Source organism: Pelodiscus sinensis, chromosome 7 (assembly GCF_049634645.1).
Source record: "Pelodiscus sinensis isolate JC-2024 chromosome 7, ASM4963464v1, whole genome shotgun sequence".
NCBI classification, from domain to species: Eukaryota; Metazoa; Chordata; order Testudines; family Trionychidae; genus Pelodiscus; species Pelodiscus sinensis.
This window is the reverse complement of record NC_134717.1, coordinates 55,843,251-55,864,531: the sequence shown is the minus strand read 5'-3', so window position 1 is coordinate 55,864,531 and position 21,281 is coordinate 55,843,251. Positions and strand designations below refer to the sequence as shown.

Genomic DNA, 21,281 nt, shown 5'->3' with positions numbered 1-21,281 from the left:
ATAAGTTTCTGGACTGCATTGGAGACAACTTTCTGTTTCAGAAGGTTGAAAAAGCTACGAGAGGAGAAGCTGTTCTGGATTTGGTTTTAACAAATAGGGAGGAACTAGTTGAGAACTTGAAAGTGGAAGACAGTATAGGGGACAGTGATCACGAAATAATAGAGTTCATGATCTTAAGGAAAGGTAGAAGGGAGACCAGCACAATTGAGGTAATGGATTTCAGGAAGGCAGATTTTGATAAGCTCAGAGAACTTGTAGGTAAGGTCCCATGGGAAGCAAGACTGAAGGGAAAAACAACTGAGGAGAGTTGGAAGTATTTCAAAGGGACGTTGTTAAGGGCCCAAAAGCAAACAATTCCGCTGTGTAGGAAAGATAGAAAATATGGCAAAAGACCAGCTTGGCTTAACAAGGAGATCTTGCACGATCTCAAAATAAAAAAGGAGTCATATAAAAAATGGAAACTAGGACAACTAACAAAGGATGAATATACGCAAGCAACACGGGAATGCAGGGGCAAGATTAGAAAGGCAAAGGCACAAAATGAGATCAAACTAGCTACAGGCATAAAGGGAAACAAGAAGACCTTTTATAAATACATTAAAAGCAAGAGGAAGACCAAGGACAGGGTAGGCCCACTGCTTAGTGAGGAGGGAGAAGCAGTAACAGGGAACTTGGAAATGGCGGAGATGCTCAATGACTTCTTTGTTTCGGTCTTCACCGAGAAGTCTGGAGGTGTGCCTAACGTAGTGAATACAAGCAGAGAGAGGGTAAGTTTAGAAGATAGGATACACAAAGAACAAGTTAAAAATCACTTAGGAAAGTTAGATGTCAGCAAGTCACCAGGTCCTGATGAAATGCATCCCAGGATACTCAAGGAGCTGATAGAGGAGGTATCTGAGCCTTTAGCTATGATCTTTGAAAAATCATGGAAGACAGGGGAGATTCCAGAAGACTGGAAAAGGGCAAATATTGTGCCCATCTATAAAAAGGGGAATAAGAACAACCCAGGAAACTACAGACCGGTCAGTTTAACGTCTGTCCCAGGGAAGATAATGGAGCAGGTAATTAAGGAAATCATATGCAAACACTTGGAAGGTAATAAAGTGATAGGGAATAGCCAGCATGGGTTTGTGAAGAACAAGTCATGCCAAACTAATCTGATAGCTTTCTTTGATAGGATAACTAGCCTTGTGGATAAGGGAGAAGCGGTGGATGTCATATACCTAGACTTTAGTAAGGCATTTGATACGGTCTCGCATGATATTCTTATTGATAAACTAGGCAAATATAACTTAGATAGGGCCACGATAAGGTGGGTGCATAATTGGCTGGATAACCGTAGTCAGAGAGTTGTTGTTAACGGTTCTAAATCCTGCTGGAAAGGGATAACAAGTGGAGTTCCTCAAGGGTCTGTTTTGGGACCCGTACTGTTCAATATCTTCATCAATGATGTAGATATTGGGATAGAGAGTACGCTTATTAAGTTTGCAGATGATACCAAACTGGGTGGGGTTGCAACTTCTTTGGAGGATAGGGACATAATTCAAAATGACCTTAGCAAGTTAGAGAAATGGTCAGAGGTAAACAGGATGAGGTTTAATAAAGAGAAATGCAAAGTGCTCCACTTAGGAAGGAACAATCAGTTCCATACATACAAGATGGGAAGCGACTGTCTAGGAAGGAGCATGGCGGAAAGGGATCTAGGTGTCATAGTGGACCACAAGTTGAATATGAGTCAACAGTGTGATGCTGTTGCAAAAAAAGCAAATATGATTCTAGGTTGTATCAACAGGTGTGTTGTAAGCAAAACTCGTGAAGTCATTCTGCCGCTCTACTCTGCACTAGTTAGGCCTCAGCTGGAGTACTGTGTCCAGTTCTGGGCACCACATTTCAAGAAAGATGTGGAGAAATTGGAAAGGGTACAGAGAAGAGCGACAAGAATGATTAAAGGTTTAGAGAACATGACCTATGAAGCCAGGCTTCATGAACTGGGCTTGTTTAGTTTGGAAAAAAGAAGATTAAGGGGGGACATGATAGCGGTTTTCAAATATCTAAAAGGGTGTCACAAGGAGGAAGGCGAAAATTTGTTCCTCTTGGTTTCTGAGGACAGGACAAGGAGTAATGGGCTTAAAGTGCAGCAGGGGAGGTTTAGATTGGACATTAGGAAAAAATTCCTAACTGTCAGGGTGGTCAAATATTGGAATAAATTGCCAAGGGAGGTGGTGGAATCTCCCTCTCTGGAGATATTTAAGAACAGGTTAGATAGACATCTGTCAGGGATGGTGTAGACGGAGCTTGATCCTGCCTTGAGGGCAGGGGGCTGGACTCGATGACCTCTCGAGGTCCCTTCCAGTCCTATTATTCTATGATTCTATGATTCTATGTTTGTGTAGAGAGCCTCTACATCCATGGTGGCTAGGATGGTGTTTTCTGGAAGATCACCTATGCATTGTAGTTTTCTCAGGAAATCCGTAGTGTCACAAAGGTAACTGGGAGTGCTGTAAACTGCAATACCCACACGAGGAAGTGAGGAGACAGATTGACAGAGCCAGACGTGTACCCAGAAGCCTCCTGCTACGGGACAAGCCCAAGAAAGAAACCAACAGAACACCACTGGCCATCACCTACAGTCCCCAGCTAAAACCTCTCCAACGCATCATTAGTGATCTTCAACCCATCCTGGACAATGATCCCTCGCTTTCACAGGCCTTGGGAGGTAGGCCGGTCCTTGCCCACAGACAACCCGCCAACCTGAAGCATATTCTCACCAGCAACTACACACCGCACCATAATAACTCGAACTCAGGAACCAATCCCTGCAACAAACCTCGGTGCCAACTCTGCCCACATATATACACCAGCAACACCATCACAGGACCTAACCAGATCAGCCATACTGTCACTGGTACATTCTCCTGCACATCCACCAACGTAATATATGCCATCATGTGCCAACAATGCCCCACTGCTATATACATCGGCCAAACAGGACAGTCCCTACGTAAAAGAATCAATGGACACAAATCCGATATTAGGAATGGCAACATACAAAAACCTGTAGGGGAACACTTCAATCTTCCTGGACACACAATTGCAGATCTAAAAGTAGCCATCCTGCAGCAAAAAAACTTCAGGACCAGACTTCAAAGAGAAACTGCTGAGCTACAGTTCATCTTTAAGTTTGACACAATTAACTCTGGATTAAACAAAGACTGTGAATGGCTTGCTAATTACAAAAGCAGCTTCTGCTCTCTTGGAATTCACACCTCCAGATCAGCTGCTAGAAGTGGGCCTCATCCTCCTTGATTGGATCCACCTCGTCAACTCCAGCCTGATCCTGGCCTGCATATTTATTCCTGCCTCTGGAAATTTCCACTACATGCATCTGACGAAGTGGGTCTTTGCCCACGAAAGCTTATGCTCCTACACTTCAGTTAGTCTATAAGGTGCCACAGGACTCCTCGTCGCTTTTGAAGAAATCTAATGAGGTTCAACAAGGACAAGTGCAGAGTCCTGCACTTGGGATGGAAGAATCCCAAGTACTGTTACAGGCTGGGGACTGAATGGCTAACTAGCAGTTCTACAGAAAAGGACCTGGGGATTACAGTGGATGAGAAGCTGGATATGGGTCAACAGTGTGCCCTTGTAGCCTAGAAGGCTAATGGCATATTAGGTTGCATTAAGAGGAACATTCCCAGTAGATCCAGAGATGTGATTATTCCCCTTTATTCAGCTCTAGTGAGGCAACATCTGGGCTGTGTCTAGGCTGCACCCCTTTTGCGGAAAAGGGATGCAGATTAGACACAGCACAATTGCAAATGAAGCGGGGATTTAAATCTTCCCCGCTTCATTTTCATAAACATGGCTGCCGCTTTTTTCCGGCTCAGGGCTTTGCCGGCAAAAAGCGCCAGTCTAGACGGGGATCTTTCGGAAAATAAAGCCTTGTCCGAAAGATCCCTTATTCCTCTTAAAATCGGGAAGAAGGGATCTTTCGGAAAAGGCTTTATTTTCCGAAAGATCCCCGTCTAGACTGGCGCTTTTTGCCGGCAAAACCCCGAGCAGGAAAAATGCGGCAGCCATGTTTCTGGAAATGAAGCAGGGAAGATTTAAATCCCCGCTTCATTTGCAATTGCGCTGTGTCTAATCTGCATCCCTTTTCCGCAAAAGGGGTGCAGTCTAGACACAGCCCTGGAGTATTGTGTCCAGTTCTGGGCCCCCCACTACACAAGGCATGTGGACTCATGGAGAGGGTCCAGCGGAGGGCAACAAGAATGATTAGGGGGGTGGAGCATATGACCTACAAGGAGAGGCTGAGGGATTTGGGTCTATTTAGTCTGCAGAAGAGAAGCGTGACAGGGGATTTGATAGCAGCCTTCAACTTCCTGAAGGGAGGTTCCAAAGACGATGGAGAAAGGCTATTCATAGTAGTGATGGATGGCAGAACAAGGAATAATGGTCTCAAGTTGCGGTGGGAGAGGTCCAGCTTGGATATTAGGAAAAATTATTTCACTAGGAGGGTGGTGAAGCACTGGAATGGGTTACCTAGTGAAATAGTGGAGTCTCCATCCCTAGAGGTGTTTAAGTCTGAGCTTGACAAAGCACTGGCTGGGTTGATTTAATTGGGATTGGTCCTGCCTTGGGCAGGGGGCTAGACTTGATGGCCTTCTGAGGTCTCTTCCAGCTCTATGGTTCTATGAGTATGCAAATAAAATAATACCAGTCTGCCAAATATCTGTGGATGCATTTGCTGGTCCCCAATATAAAAAAGGCTGGGAACCACAGGTTTAGGGAATTCTGAGACTATCAGAAGCACTACAGGTGCCAGAGAATAAATACAGCTGAGCAACTGAATAAGAGTATGTACTTCTGCTCAGTTAGGCTTTGCATAGGAGCACAACAAACTCTTAGGGTATGTCTACACGACAACGTTAATTCGAACTAACTGAGTTCGAATTAGTTAATTCGAACTAAGCTAATTCGAACTAACGGATCCAGACTAAAAAACTAGTTCGAATTAGCGTTTTGCTAATTCGAACTAGCATGTCCACATTAAGTGGACCCTGAAACGGGCTTAAGGATGGCCAGAAGCAGTGCCGGCAGGGCATCAGAGGAGGACTTAGAGCGTGGAGATGCTGTGTCAGGCTAGCCGAGGGCTGTGCTTAAAGGGTCCCGACCCGCACCCCGGACAGACAGTTTTCAGGGGTGCCCCACTTGCAAAGCAGTCCTGGCTTGGAGTACCCGGACTACCCACACTGGGCACATCACACCACTCGGCCATCAGCCCGGCTGCACTTGCCACAGTCTGCCATCTGGGTAGAGGGGACAATTGGGGGGCTGCAGGAGAGCTTCCACCCCCAGAAGCCCGCAGAGCCAGCCCGGTCCTCCCCATCGGGGGCTCGTGCCCCATTCCTCCCTCACCTCCTTCCACTTACCCTTCCCTAGCCCCTCTTCTTGATGTACAAAATAAAGATAATGTGTCTTCCAAAATGGAATCTGTCTTTATTGAACAAAACTGGGGGAGACTGGGAAAAAGAGGTGGGAGAGGGGAAAAGAGAGGCTGGGAGACGGGAGGGCAACTAAAATGATCAGGGGTTGGGAACAGGTCCCATATGAAGAGAGGCTAAAGAGACTGGGACTTTTCAGCTTAGAAAAGAGGAGACAGAGGGGGGACAGGATAGAGGTCTCTAAAAGCATGAGTGGGGTGGAGAGGGTGCATACAGAAAAGTTCTTCATTAGTTCCCATAATAGAAGGACTAGAGGACACCAAAGGAAAGGAATGGGTAGCAGGCTTCAAACTAGTAACAGAAAGTTCTTCTTCACAAAGCAAAGAGTCAACCTGTGGAACTCCTTGCTGCAGGAGGCTGTGAAGGCTACAACTAGAACAGAGTTTAAAGGGAAGTGAGATCAAGTCATGGAGGTTGGGTCCATGGAGTGGTATTAGCCAGGGGGTAGGAGTGGTGTCCCTGCCCAAAGTTTGTGGAAGGCTGGAGAGGGATGGCACGAGACAAATGGCTTGGTCACTGATTTCGGTCCATCCCCTCCAGGGTCCCTAGGGCTGGCCGCTGTCGGCAGACAGGCTACTGGGCTAGATGGACCTTTGGTCTGACCCAGGATGGCCACTGTAAGCTCAGGGCTCAGGGTCCTCAGTGGACCCCCTTGATTCTCTTGCACACCTGCTCCTGGGTGGCCAGGCTGGCAGCTCTCCTGCCCTAGACGGCCACTTTCCTGTGCCTAGTGCGGAGATCGTGGACGAGGTCCACGATGTCTGCACTAGCCCAGGCGGGTGCCCGCCTCTTGCGGTCCAGGGCAAGCTCCCGGGAGCCACCAGCCTGGTCCCGGGAAGAGGGGGAGGGCTGGGGGGCATCGGGTGGCTGGCTCGATCCGTGCCAGGTGCAGGGTCTGCTGGCTGGGTGCTGGCAGGCTTGCACCTGGCACGGGCACTGTAGCCAGCCCGTGCCCCTTTAAGGGGTCCGGGGCCAGGAGGGGGGTAGAAGAGTATCCCTGGTGTTGGCCAGAGTGGCCACCAGGGAAACCTGGGGAGGGCTAGCCTCCCACTAGTTCGAATTAAGGGGCTACACACCCCTTAATTCGAACTAGCTAGTTCGAACTAGGCTTAATCCTCGTAAAATGAGGTTCTCCTAGTTCGAACTAAGCGCTCCGTTAGTTCGAATTAAATTCGAACTAAGGAAGCGCTAGTGTAGCGCCTATGAAAGTTAGTTCGAACTAACGTCCGTTAGTTCGAACTAACTTTGTAGTGTAGACATACCCTTAGGGAACGGACATTAGTTCGAACTAACTTTCATAGGCGCTACACTAGCGCTCCGTTAGTTCGAATTTAATTCGAACTAACGGAGCGCTTAGTTCGAACTAGGTAAACCTCATTCCACGAGGATTAAGCCTAGTTCGAACTAGCTAGTTCGAATTAAGGGCTGTGTAGACCCTTAATTCGAACTAGTGGGAGGCTAGCCCTTCCCAGCTTGCCCTGGTGGCCACTCTGGCCAACACCAGGCAAACTCTACTGCCCCCCTCCCAGCCCCGGAGCCCTTAAAGGGCCACGGGCTGGCTACGGGGTTTGTGCCAGTTGCAAGGCTGCCAGCACCCGTGCCAGCACACCCAGCAGCTGACACCCCATGAGCCAGCGACCTGATGCCCCCCACCTCTCCCACTCTTCCCGGGACCAGACTGGCGGCTCCCAGGAGCCTGCCCGGGGCCACAAGAGGCAGGCGCCCGCGTGGTCTATTGCGGAGATCGTGGACCTCATCGAGGTTTGGGGGGAAGCCTCCAATGTCCACAATCTCCGCACTAGCCACAGGAACGTGGCTGTCTACGGCCGTATGGCTGCCAGCCTGGCTGCCAGGGCCCACCAGCGCAGCCAGGAGCAGGTGCGCTGTAAAATAAAGGACCTGCGGCAGTCCTACTCCCGGGCCTGCCTGCCAGGGGCCGACCCGGAGGTGTGCCCCCACTTCCAGGCTCTGGACCGCATCCTGGGGGCTCATGCCATCCCTGCCCCCCGGGACGTGATAGACCCCGGGGCAGAGGGACCGCTCCCAGAGACGGAGGAGGAGGAGGGCTCTGAGAGCCAGGAGCCTGGTGGCAGCCTGTCCAGGACCCAGGACCCCCGAGGCACCCCACAGAGCCGCTCGCCTGTGTCGTCCGAGGCTGGGGAGGCGTCCACATGTGAGTACCATCATGCTCCCCTTATTTGTACGGGGGTCTGGGGCAAGAGGGAGCCCAGGGACCGTGCGCCTGGGCCTTGCCCACCACGGAGCAGCAGCTGGGGATCCTGCAGGGGCCCTGGCCTTGTAGAGGGGAGCTGGGTTTCACACACCTGGGCCCCTGGGGTAATTGACCGCTGTTCTTGTTTCACCACAGCCGCAGCACCTGGGACTGCAGGGCGCACCACCCCGCCTGCAGCAGCCGCCCGCGCCCGGGCCAGCAGGAGAGCCAGGAACCAAGAGGACTACCAGAGGTGGCACCTCCGGTTCCTGGAGCACCTGCTCCGCATCCAGGACCACTGGGTCCAGGAGGACCTGAGGCTGCGCCGGAGGAGCTTGGAGGCACTGGAGGAGCAGGGCCGTGCCCTGCGAGGCCACCTCCAGAGCCTGCTCGACTACTTCCCAATTCCTCCTGCTCCGGCGCCTGCTCCCCCTGCTCCGCCTCCTGCTCCCCCTGCTCCCACTCCTGCTTCCTCCACACACCCCCCGTCCCTCCTGCCCCACCCTCCACAACCATTCCCCACCCACGCCCCCAGACCCGCAGAGTTGCGAGACAGGAGAGGCAGCCGGACCCCCACCCCTGAGCTTTCCTTTCCCTTCCTCCCTTCCCTCCCCTTCCAGCTCCCTCGTCCCAGGTTTCCTCCTCCCCTCTCCCACCGTCATTCCTCCCTCCCCCCACCCCAGTTATGTTAAATAAAAAGAAGTTTTTGTTTGAAAAACAGGTGTCTTTATTTGACAATAGGTAGGGAGGGGAAGGGGGAAAGCGGGTAGGGTGGAAGAAGGCCCCAGTGGGGCATGCAAGGAAGAGGTCAGTCCTCCTCCTCCACCAGGAAGCTCTCCTGCAGGGCTTCCCGGATCCGGACGGCCCCCCCGCTGGGCTTCCCAGACAGTGGCGGTGCGGGGCTGATCGTAGTGGCCAGCCGTGCGGTCAGCCTCAGCCATCCAGGCTGGCAGGAAAGCCTCTCCCTTTCTCTCACATAAATTGTGGAGCACACAACATGCTGCCACCACGGGAGGGATGTTGTGCTCGGCCAGGTCCAGACGGGTGAGGAGGCATCGAAAGCGGGCTTTCAGTCGCCCGAAGGCCCCCTCCACCACGATGTGGACCCTGGTCAGCCTGGCATTGAAGGCCTGGCGGGAGGGATTGAGGTGCCCTGTGTAGGGCTTCATCAGCCACGGCTGCAGTGGGTAGGCGGCATCCCCCACCAGGCACACGGGCATGTCCACGTCCCCGACCCTGATGTGGCAGTCGGGGAAGAAGGTCCCGGCCTGCAGCCGCTGGCACACGGAGGAGTTGCGGTACACCCGGGCGTCGTGTGCTTTGCCGGACCAGCCCACATTAATGTCCGTGAACTGTCCCCGGTGGTCACACACGGCCTGCAGGATCACGGAGAAGTACCCCTTGTGGTTGACGTACTGGGACGCCTGGTGTTCCGGGGCACGGATGGGGATGTGCGTCCTGTCGATGGCCCCCCCCCACAGTTGGGGAAGCCGAGGGCGCCGAATCCCCGGATGACAGCGTCCGGGTCGGTGAGGCGGACCACCCTGTGGAGCAGCACCCGGTTGATGACCTTGACCACCTGCGGAGAGAGACACAGCAAAGCGCCAATCAGTGGGGCGCCCTGGTGGCTGGGAGCATTCGTGCCCTGGCAGTGCTCTGCACCCCACTCCCGGAAGCAACCCCCCTGGCGGCGTGTAGTACGGCCGGGACAGACCGACCCCTCCGGTGCGGGGCGCTTTCGCCTCCTCCTTCCCCCCCTTTGTCCTTGGGGCAGCCCATCCCCTCCTTGCAGCCCCCCTCCCCTCCCCGGCGCAGTGGCCGACAAGTGCCATACCTGCATGAGCACCGCTCCGACGGTGGATCACCCAACACCAAACTGGTTCCCGACGGATTGGTAGCTGTCCGGCGTGGAGAACTTCCAGAGGGCGATGGCCACCCGCTTCTGGAGGGGGATGGCGGGCCTCATGCAAGTGTCCCTTCTGCACAGGGCAGGGACGAGCCACTCGCAGAGCTCCAGGAAGGTGTCCCTCCTCATCCTGAAGTTCTGGGTCCACTGTCGGTCTTCCCAGCACTCCAGGACAATTCGGTCCCACCAGTCGCTGCTGGTGTCCAGACGCCAGATGCGGCAGGGCACGCGGTGCCGGGGCGCCGCCGCAGCTCCTCCACTGCCCCCAGGGCAGCCAAGTGGAGAGGCAGGGGGCTGACGTGCACCAGGTGGTGCCAGGCAGCCTCGAGCCATTGCTGGCAGGCTTGCAGCAGCAAGTCCAGAAAATGCACCAGAAGGTGCAGGGCGAGCCACGGCTCCATGTTGCCACCTGCAGCGGCATCCCCGAAGGGAAGCACCGACACAGCCGGGCACAGAGACCAACGCTTTGCTGTCCCTCGGCAAGGTTGGCAAGCAAGCAGGAAAAGCTGAGAACCGGCTGTCCGGGGGGGTCCCTTTAAGCACGAGCCTCAGATAGCCTCAGACAGCAGCCACACAACGCAACTACTGACCTGATGCCCTGCCAGAACCGGTTTCAGCTGCCCTTAAATGCGCTCCTGCGTCCAATCAGTGTGGACGTGCTAGTTCAAATTAGCAAAACGCTAATTCGAACTAGTTTTTAGTTCTAGATGCGTTAGTTCGAATTAGCTTAGTTCGAATTAGCGCTGTAGTGTAGACATACCCTTAGAGCCTCAGTTTTGAATGGTGAATTTGTGAATATTTCAGTTACAGTAACTTTAGGGACAAGATGAGAAAATGTCTAAACAACATCAATGGCAATAGTCTTTAAAAAAAGTCCTGTTAATTTGAACTAATACTCCCATTTTTTTTAAATAGCATATATCTGTTTCCACCTAAACTCCTTTCTTCAATACATATTTCCAGTTTCCATTCCCTTCTCTATTTCCATCTCATTAAGGACTTTTCTCCAGATTGCTAAAATTCAAAAAGCACCAAGATGAGGAAAATGGACCCTCGTAGGTTGGATGGATCACAAACTTATTGGACCTGATTTACCACAGCGCTGCGTCAACTTTGTTAATTTAACTGCATACATTTACTCTCTAAAACTGGTATTCAAAGCCCTCTTATTAAAAAAAGAAATTCTCCCAAAAAATCCCAAAGGAAGGAGCTAGAACATTGTCTGTATGAGTCTATGCATTTCCAAATGTCATGACAGTATTTATAAATTAATCAGTGGGTGTATTCAATCCTGCCTTCACAATGAAGATATTGGCTATCAACTACGTCCTGTAAATATCAGAAAAGAGGATGTTGCCACGAATGCATTCCTGCTTACAAGGTCTTGTTCACTTTTGTGCTCTGCTTTAATATTCTCCCTCAGTATATCCAAAGGTTTCCCTCCATATGTCCAGTGTAGGGCATTCTGCAAAGTTAAAGTGGATACCTGATAGACAGCAAGAGAATGCGACAACAAATTGCAGCGACTAGCTCCAAGCAGATCCACCTTCTGACAGACATCCATTTTCAACTGGTCAAACTGGTCTTTGGTATTTTTCACTTGTGTTTGCACCTAGAACCATGAATGTTGAAATATATAATAGGAAAAGAGACCATAGATATATTCCAGGTTTTCAGAAAAGAACCCCTGAAAATGTTTCACAGTACTAGTACAGGCAGTCCCCGGGTTACGTACAAGATAGGGACTGTAGGTTTGTTCTTAAGTTGAATCTGTATGTAAGTCGGAACTGGCGTCCAGATTCAGCCGCTGCTGAAACTGATCAGTTTCAACAGCGGCTGAATCTGGACGCCAGTTCTGACTTACATACAGATTCAACTTAAGAACCCCAGGCATCCCCAAGTCAGCTGCTGCTAAGAACCCCAGGCATCCCCAAGTACAGCGCCCCAGCTGCTGTACCACAGGTGTCCGGAGCAAAGCCGCTGCTGTACCACAGGTGTCCGTGGCTGTCCTGCTGCCCTCGGGCTCCGTGGTTTTGCTCTGCTTTGCTCCCCGTCCCCCTGGTCTGCAGACCAGAGGGATGGGGGGGGGGCAAAGCAGAGCCAAGCCGCGGAGGACGCGGCCAGCTGCCAGCTGTCAGCTGACCGCGCGCTCCGCGGCTTGGCTCTGCTTTGCCCCCCCCATCCCCGTCCCCCTGGTCTGCAGACCAGGGGGACGGGGATGGGGGGGGCAAAGCAGAGCCAAGCAGCGGAGCGCGCTGCCAGCTGACAGCCCAGACGCGTCTGGGCTGTCAGCTGACCGCGCGCTCCGCAGCTTGGCTCTGCTTGGCTCTGCTTTGCCCCCCCGTCTCCCTGGTCTGCAGACCAGGGGGACGGGGGTGGACGGGGGGGCAAAGCAGAGCCAAGCCGCGGAGCGCCCGGCCAGCTGACAGCCCAGACGTGTCTGGGCTGTCAGCTGATCGCGCGCTCCGCGGCTTGGCTCTGCTTTGCCCCCCCCCGGTCTGCAGACCACGGGGGCGGGGGGGACAAAGCAGAGCCAAGCCGCGGAGCGCCCGGCCAGCTGACAGCCCAGACGCGTCTGGGCTGTCAGCTGATCGCGCGCTCCGCGGCTTGGCTCTGCTTTGCTCTGCTTTGCCCCCCCCGGTCTGCAGACCAGGGGGACGGGGGGGCAAAGCAGAGCCAAGCCACGGAGTGCGTGGGCAGCGGACAGCCCTGTCCGCTGCCCACGTGTTCCGCCGCTTTGCTTCCTCTCCCTGGTCTGCTGGAGACCAGGGAGAGGAACGGCCCCGTTCGTAACTGCGGATCCGACATAAGTCGGATCCGCGTAACTCGGGGACTGCCTGTATTCTCCAGGGCAAGAGTGCTATAAACTCAAGATTGCACAGCAATCTATAGGAATAATCTATAGGTATTGCACATGCAAACAATGTAGAGATTGTCCCTGCCTTAAAGAATTTATAATCAAATGTCAAAAACCACAGGAATTAGCTGTTACTTATGGTTTCTTCACTGCCAAAAGGTAAAAATATCCTGTTTATATGCAAAAAAAAATGTTAAAGTTAACATAAAACTAAGATAAACACTCAAGAGATTCAGAATTTCAGTACCCACTGTAATTGCCCACTTGAAGGAATATAACACAATCTGTTCTTGTAACTGCATACAGGAGCAATACCTGGCTTGTAGTAAGTAAGGAGTTTATCTTCCCTTCATCCCTCTGTTTGATCCCAGAAGGTGCAAAAAGAAAAGTGTCAGAGAGGCAAAGCACTATATCTGAGTTGGGAAATCTTTGCGTGGGGGGGTGTGGGTGTGTATGCACACACACACACACACACACACACTCTGATTTTTGCTTTAATAAATGTAATAAATGTAAAATGAACAGCAGCAGAAGCAACATCCACTCCAGTAACTTGTGCAGCTGCAGCAGCAACACCTCCATCAACAGGAACTGGTGGAGATGATGAAGCAAGCTGCTTTGCTGGTGAAGGGAGGTGATCTGTGTTCTGTGACCCTTACAGGAGGAGGGTTTCTAATCAAAATGGTCATTCTGTAGTATAACTCCCTCCTGGTAGGCCCCTCCCTTTATATTTGATGAGAAACAATCTAATTCCTTGCACATTGCACTATACTGGCACAACCAAACCCTGACCTTGCTTTATGTTATAAGAGGAAGCTGTACACTTGCCTTCTCATAACTATTGTTCTCTGATATGGACATGAAACACACATCTCAATCCAGTGCCCCAGATCACAACTGCCTCGTTCATCCAAACTCCCTCCCTTGTCCCGAACTCCCTTTTGTATCCAACCTCCATCCCAGACCTGTACCTCTTCCATTAATATCATGGAAGAGCGTGGCCCTCGGACACTTTCCAAATTCTTGGAGTGGCTCCCCATAAAAAAATTATTGACCACCCTAATCTAGACAGTGCTTGGTCCTGCTGTGAGAACAGGGGACTGGATCTGATGATCGCTCGAGGTCCTTTCCAGTTCTAGCATTCTATGTTTGAGGGATGGCTGGGAGCAGTTGAAGGGAACTCCTGTATACACCACCTGTGGGTTGAGCCCTCAGATTAGAAAGAAAAGGATTGGGCAAGGCAATCTGATTATCTTGTGTAAATTGTTGTTCCAAGTGAGCCAATATACAGAGGCCAGACACAACTGGATTGACTAGAGTCTGAGCCTGGTGAGCTGCACCAAGAGATACAGGCAGCCATGTGTTCCAAGAGCTTCAGGCAATTCCTCTCTATGGGAGTGGGGAACTGCCGGAAACCTATAGATAATGTTAGCAGGTCATCTAGGTATAGGAATACCTGTACCTGATGTCTGTGAAAGAATGCAGCAGAGACAACTGCCATGCACTTGGTAAACAGGTGAGGAGCAGCTGATAGATCAAATGTGAACTGGTAGTGAATGTTATTCATAGCAAACCTGAGATATCTTCTATGGAAAAGCATGATTGCAATGTGAAAGTAAGTATCCTTCATGTCGAGGACAGCATGCCAGTCCCCTGGATCCAAAGAAGTTATACTGGAGGTCAAAGAGACAATCTGAAACTTTAGTTTCTTCATAAACCTTTGAGTACCCACAGGGCCTGAGCTCACCTTTGGTATTTGGTGTTAGGAAATATCAGGAATAGGAGCCTTTGCCCTTCAGTTCCTAATACACCTCTTCCATTGCTCCCCATGATAGGAGCAAGTGCAACTCCTGTATGAGGAGATGCTTGTGAGAAGGAGCCCTGAAGAGGGATAGGATAGGGTGTGGAAGAATTGGGGGGAGGGAGTATCCCATTTCAACCTTGCAGAGCACCCAACAATATAATACAGGCCCACACAGAGTTGAAAGGACACAAGAAGGTATGGCAGGGTGGATCCACTATCTCGATTGGTGTGTTGCCCCCCAAGCACACCTTAAAAAGGGCTGTTTGTGGTTAGCAGACTGCTTTGCCTAACCAGAGCCCTGGTCTAACAATGTGTGCAGCCTCTTTCTATTATTTCCTCCCCAGCTGCAGGAAGAATCCTGCCTGTTCTGGAGCTGGTATGGATAAGATGGGGGCTATGGCCTGCAATGTTTCTGCTAGGTTGCCAGTGTGTGGAGATTCAAACTTGAGGGTGATCCTGGAGTCTTTCAGGCTATACAGTCTAGAATCTGTTTTCTCCAAAAACAGGGCCATCCCTTCAAATGGGAGGTCCCGAGTTGTCTGCTGAACCTCATAAGGCAGCCCAGACATCTGCACCCAGGAACTCTTATCACATGGCTATTCCCAATGCCATGGTAGGGGAGGCTGAGTCCACCATATTGGGGGCTGCTTAGAGTGAGGCCATGAGCTTGCATTATCCACCACAAAGGAAAATTCAGCCCTAAAATCCTCTGGTAGCAGTTCCATAAATTTAACCATTGCTTTGCAAGAGTTGTAGCTGTACCTGAGCTGATCAGGAGATGGATGGCTTTGATTCTAGCCCTAATGGGAGGCCCAAAGGGTCCAAAATGACCACTGGACAGGGGTTTGACACTGCCTCAGCCACAGTGCTGGGAGGAGGTATCAGTCATGTTGACAGGACCCGAATCTCTTGCCCCTGGTGGATCTAGAGTAGTTGGACTCTGCTTCTGCTGACTCTGTGTACTAAGCTGAGAGAGAAGTGGAGCACATCAGTGCCAGAGAGTGGCATCTGGGACTAGGGCCCAGTGCATCTCCACTGCCCAGATGCTCAAAGATGGCAACAGAAACTGGTGCTGGGGTGATGGTGATTGGCATAACATTAATGCTGGTTTTCTTTTGATTGCACTGCTGGTCACATGGGCATTCTGTCTCATGTGGGAGGTAGGAAGGTGGCTCCACAAGAGCAATTAGTTCTTTGCTGCATCATATGTCTCCAGCATGGGTGGAAAGTTTAAGCAGCTCTCTCGAGTGGAAGAAAATTGGGGCTCTGGACTCAACTGACCCCAGAAGAGGGCAGGAGTCAATGAGACTCTCATAGTGGAGGCTGAACTTATGTAGCATGACGCAGAGCTCACGGCCTCAGGATCCTTCCATACTGCTCTGAGCATCTGGGGGAGCAGCCCTTCGATAGCCTCTTTTTCTTGTGAGGGACCAGCCACTGATTGCAGCTTTTGAAGAAGGCTGCCTGCTGGTGCCAAGAGACTCTAGCGAAGTCCCTTCTCAGCATGGCCCAGCAGTTCTGTGTTAGTGTGCACCTGTGTCGAGGCATTCGGGATCAACTCCACTGACTGAGAGTCCAAAATGGGGCAGAAATCATCCCTCATAAGCAAAACTTTGAGACGCTGATCACACTCTTTGCCCTGGTCTACACTAGGGAGTTATGTTGAAATAACTCCCCTTATTTCAAAATAACAAGCGGAGCGTCCACACTATTAAGCCTGTTACTTTGAAATAAAGGGCTGGTTATTTTGAAATAACTCCTGCTTTCCATGAGGAATAACGCTTATTTCAAAACAATTATTTTGAAATAGCAGTAGTGTGAACACTCCCACTGCTGCTACTTCAAAATAATTACTCTCCAGTGCTTTCTGGGGCTCTAAGTTGAGGTAGCATGTCCACCTTAAGGGAGCCTGCCTCAGACTAATTTCGAGGCTTCCCTGTGGTGTGGATACACTATTTTGAAACAGTTATTTCAGGAGTTATTATTTCTAAATAAGTTGTTCTGAAATAATTTCCTAGTGTAGACATGCCCTTTTGGGGTCTTAGCCAAACACCCCTGCAGATCTTGCAGTACTCGTTGAGATTGCCCTCGCCCAGACACTTCAGGCAGAAATTGTTCAGGTCACCCTTGGCATATGTCTGTCACAGTGTCTACAAAGTTTAAACCCTGGGACCAAGGCATGCCTCAGTACCAGGAAGAAAAAAGGGGGGACCAACTAAAACTAATCTAACTACACTTTTTACACTATTTGTACACTACAAACTACAAGAAAGAGAATGAAGGTTAGAGTGTCATGCTTGCAAAGCAAGAACTAAAAGTATTCAGCTAACTGTCATGGTAAAAAGGAACTAAGAGGATATCAGGTTGGCAGGGCCATGAAGGCGGGACCCCAGGAGGCACCTCAGCTGACCTGATGGATAATACTAGGGGAAAAACCTTCCCACTGTGATGCACGCAGAGTGCGCATACCTTATAGGAATTGACATGAACAAGCACTTGAAGAAGAAATAAATACTTTTCTAAATTTCTCCATTTGCTTGCAGGTGTCAGGATCCAGTTCTTGGGACACATCCTTCATCCACAGCAAGGCCCCTCTGTATTCTATGCGGGCGTGCTCCATACGATCGATTGTTAATGAAGTATCAGATACTGCTCTATGACTGAATGTTGCCAGTTCTTGCCCAAGGCGAGACAAGGGGGTACAAAGGGCTACCCTGGAGATAAAAGAAAGAAATAAACAGAATTGGTTATAAGCCAAATGAAAATACATATTAAGTTGTGGGGAAAGCTGGGAGAAAAAAACCCAGTAAATTCTAGTAGGAGACAAGTTACAATTTTTGTGTATCTGTGACTACATGTTGTAGTGAATGCTTTCTTGCATGTAGAAAATACCACCTGACTCTCCAAAAGGTGTTGACCACCTCATGCAAGAAGAAAGAGTCTCTCATAAGTGAAGGGAGCTTGCCATTTTGCTGGAGAAAAATTAGGGTATATGATGATGCTGCAGCCACAAGTGTAATTTGCACCTCATATAGATGTACACATGCTAGCCATACTCTAGCTCAAAGATAGTGAACAACTGAATCACAGGCCTAGTTCACACCACAGGATGCTTTTGAACAGACCATAAAATGTTTTTATTTACTTATGATCATCTATGTTATATTTTTATTATTTTTTCTAATGTCTGGACCTTGACTAAATGTGAACCAAGAAATTTGGACCTTGACAAAAAATAATTGATTACCCTTGCCTTAGTTGTAAAAGCATCTGATCTTCCCGAGTACATACCTGCTTGTGCAGTATGTGCTGAAACCATGCTGCTTTATCCTCAATTCTATTTTTAGTGAGCTAGATAGAAAAAAGCTAACATGAGTATATGAGGTGCCATTCACACATGTGGCTGAAATGTAGACATACCCCAAGTGGCCAAATGCTACAAACTCCAACATTTAGAAAATAAAATGGTGATACATAACTTAAAAGAAATGTAGCAAACTGCCAGGAGAAGCAAGAATGTATTAGAATATCCAGGTTTCAGATCACAAATGGGATTAAAATATCATACAATAGTAATGAGGGTTGTGCTCTTGGCACCACGTACTAGACAATCAGGAGAAGGTTGCCCTTCTCTGTAGCTTTTCCAGATCTAATATATATTGGGGCAACCAGAGCTGTCCAGGGTATTCAAGACGTAGAGTGTCATGCATTTATATAGTGACATTGTGATTTTTTTCTGTCTTATTACCTAGCCCTTTCCTAATGGTTTCCAAAATTCTGTTATTTTTTTAGATTGCCACAGCACATTGAGCATATATTTTCAGAGAACTATCTATTTCAAGAACTGTTTCTTGATTCAGTTAGTTTAGACTGTGTCATTCTGCATGTATATTTGGGATTATGTTTTCTGATGTGCATGACTTTGCATTTATCAATATTGACTTTCATCTACCAATTTTTTGCCCAATCACCCCATTTGATGAAATTCCTTTGTAATTCTTCATAGTATCCTTTGGATTTAACTATCTTGAGAAATTCAATACTGTCTACTAAATGTGCCACTTCATTGTTTACCCCTTTTTCCAGATCATTTATGAATATGTTGGCCAGCACTGCTTCTAGCACAGATCCTTAGGGGAAGCCCAGTATTTACCTCTCTCCATTATGAAAACTGAACATTTATTCTCACCCTTTGTTTCCTATGCTTTGGAGCTAGAACTTTAAATTTGGCAGAAGCGATGGCCTTTGTGTCAGGGACACTTGTCTTTTGCTACCTTAGCTAAAATCTGTCCAAATTTAGTAAAGTAAAAAATAACCCCCTAAAAAGATCTTTGAAAAATCTGTTTGGATGTGATCAGTGGAAAACGGATAATTACCCTGCTAAATTCACCATAGATGATGTCTCCACTGGGCATGATTCAGCAATTGCTGCTCCGGGCTGCTGTGCACTAGGCTGGGGCAACACATTGGACTGAAAGCATGGAGTCTGTCACTCCTGTGCTCTCCATGAATCCAGAGGGGAAATCTGTCTGATTTGAATGCAGGGACAAGAGCTGGACTGGGGGATGTGAGGAAGTAGATTAAGACAAGAGGCTTGAGGCGGGAGACTGGGACTTGAGGTTGGTGGGCAGGAGAAAAGGGACATTGGGACTGGGTGTTGCGAAGGATGTGGATACAAGGATTGAATGGGTAAGGAGACACAGAGTGTGAGGGAAGACTGGGATTCCCTGGACACAGATACTGGGAGTTGTAGAGAAACAATATGGGAATGAAGAGCTGGGGGTAGACTGTGACTGGGTAGGCAAGACACTGGGACTATGAACTGATAGGAGGGAGGAAACAGAGCAGGACTATGAGGAGGGACTCAGACTAACTAGGGAAAGAGATTAAGATGCTGAGGTAGGGAGCAGGAAATTGGTACAGACTGAACAAGGAGTCTGAGGACAAGAAGCCAGCAGTAGGGGAGGGAGAAATTGGAAATAGCTAGGCAAGGAGATTGGGACTGGGATGAGAAGCCTGAGAAGAAATTGGAACGGGACAGTTGAGGAGAATGGGATTAGGCCAAGGACCAGTGGTGTGGATGGTACAGGCTTGGAACAGAGCCTGGGCAGGAGTCAAGATTGGGGTAATTGGGCAGAAGAGTCTGTGCCCACTAGAACACACTTTCTTGCAAAGCCTGAAATAGAACCCACTACTTGTGAATCTCACCATTCCTGTACTTTAAGTATATATTTGAGAAACCCACTGTCAATGTTTCATCCATCTCTAGTCTTGGTTCACATACAGGATGACAACCTACTTTATCAGTTCCTCTACTAGCTCAACTGGCTTCAAGAGGTCTGTGCAGATAATTTAAATTTTCCAACCCTGCAAATGACTCATGTGGATGCCAGCACAATGCTATAATGATGGAATTTCTATTTTTTCAGGTTGCTATTTTAAAACCTAATAAATTAAATAAAATCCTTGTGCATATGCATTATGTCTTTTGTTACATACTATTTTTTCCCCACAGGACTCCTGCGTGAGTCACTGAATACAGTGGACATGCCCAAGGGATGAATCGGGGTTGTGGAGAGAAGAAGGCTCTTGTCTGTACATCCCCTGCTTCATTTGCCACAAGAGTTGGAAAATGTGTAGTGATTATAGTTGCCAACTTTCCTGATCAGATGCCACTCATGGCAACGGCATCCAGTCCATCTGATCAGGGAAGTTGGCAACCTTACTAGTGAATAGGGGTGTGAGGGTATGTCTACACTAGCCACCCTAGTTCGGACTAGGGTGGCTAATGTAGTCATTCGAACTTGCAAATGAAGCCCGGGATTTAAATATCCTGGGCTTCATTTGCATGTTCCCGGGCGCCGTCATTTTTAAATGCCCAGTAATTCAAACTACCTGCCCGCGGCTACAGGCGACATGGGCTAGGTAGTTCGAACTAAAGCTCCTAATTTGAACTACCATTACTCCTCCTGCAATGAGGAGTAATGGTAGTTCGAATTAGGAGCTTTAGTTCGAACTACCTAGCCCGTGCCGCCTGTAGCCGTGGGCATGTAGTTCGAACTACCGGGCATTTAAAAATGGTGGTGCCCGGGAACATGCAAATGAAGCCCGGGATATTTAAATCCCGGGCTTCATTTGCAAGTTCGAATGACTACATTAGCCACCCTAGTCCGAACTAGGGTGGCTAGTGTAGACATACCTTGAATGTTTAACTGGTACGCCTCATCCATTAAGAGTGAGACTTACTGGATAACGTTAACCAGTGGGGGCTGGAGTAGCTCCCTGCCTCTTCTCAGTAGGCCTGGGCAACCCTTAGGCAGGAGCTGCTCTGGCCAGGACGCTGGAGCAGCCCCTTCCTGCGGGACACCCTGGCCCGCCATAGGCAGGGGTTGCTCCGGTGTCTTGGCCAAAGAAGCCCCTATTTCTTTTGGACCCAGGCGACCCACAGGAAAGGGCTTCTCTGTTTGGGCTGGAGCAGCCCCCTGCCTGCGCCAAGAGATGCAGCTCCAGCCCAGCAGCAGGTGGGGGAGAAAGGGAGCTCCAACTGGGCTGGAGCAACTCCCCACCCACTCTTCTCTTTACTCAGTTAACTAGTTAAACATCTGCCCCCTTTTCTCCCTTGAGTCCCATCTACAGGCCTGAGGATGTCAGACCAGGGAAGTCCAACCTGCATAATGCTATGTACTCTGAAAAATTATGTCTCGGATGTCACAAATTGGCCACCTAAAATTATTGGATACTTTTGCCCTTATTTTCTCTGTTCCTCATCTGTAAAATGAATACAGAATCCTTTCATGTCACAGGTGGCTTGTGAAAACAAATTAATTTATATTTATGAAGCACTCAGATACTAGAGTAATGAGTTCCATAGAAAAAAAAAAACCATGAAGAAATTAATAATTTTGAATTCAGAACAGGATTTGAACAGTGTGGAGAAAGTAAGGTGTGGGACCACACACTGAACAATAAAAATAAAACAGAATTCTGAATAGCTGCTC

General features: G+C 49.4%; 2 protein-coding genes across 12 annotated transcripts in view; both read right to left on the bottom strand.

Moving 5' to 3' along the window:
- The window catches only part of ICA1L (islet cell autoantigen 1 like), a 93,515-nt gene that overhangs the window by 50,268 nt on the left and 21,966 nt on the right, over positions 1-21,281 (bottom strand). For 9 of the 11 annotated variants that reach the window (XR_012905258.1, XR_012905259.1, XM_075933841.1 and 6 more), the window contains 2 exons: positions 16,799-16,997; positions 11,109-11,234 (listed from right to left, as the gene is read on the bottom strand). Coding sequence is in view for 9 of the 11 variants with exons in the window: in XM_075933841.1 (XP_075789956.1) it covers positions 11,109-11,234; positions 16,799-16,997 (325 nt within the window). In the remaining 2 variants the exon portion in view is untranslated. Of the gene's footprint in view, positions 1-11,108; positions 11,235-16,752; positions 16,998-21,281 lie in introns of those variants that run through there. The other 2 variants (XM_075933849.1, XM_075933847.1) reach the window with 2 other exon arrangements.
- Positions 8,400-11,100, bottom strand: LOC142830265 (uncharacterized). Its single transcript, XM_075934394.1, has 2 exons — positions 9,551-11,100; positions 8,400-9,295 (listed from the first exon to the last, which is right to left on the bottom strand). The coding sequence occupies exons 1-2, from the start codon at positions 10,041-10,043 to the stop codon at positions 8,400-8,402; spliced, it is 1,389 nt and encodes a 462-aa protein (XP_075790509.1). The 5' UTR covers positions 10,044-11,100.

Bases quoted from the DNA above. Each gene is read 5' to 3' on its own strand.
- LOC142830265 (XM_075934394.1), bottom strand. From the start codon at position 10,043: ATGCCGCTGCAGGTGGCAACATGGAGCCGTGGCTCGCCCTGCACCTTC. The intron at 9,296-9,550 runs GTATGGCACTTG...CTCTCTCCGCAG, and splicing joins TCGGAGCGGTGCTCATGCAG to GTGGTCAAGGTCATCAACCG.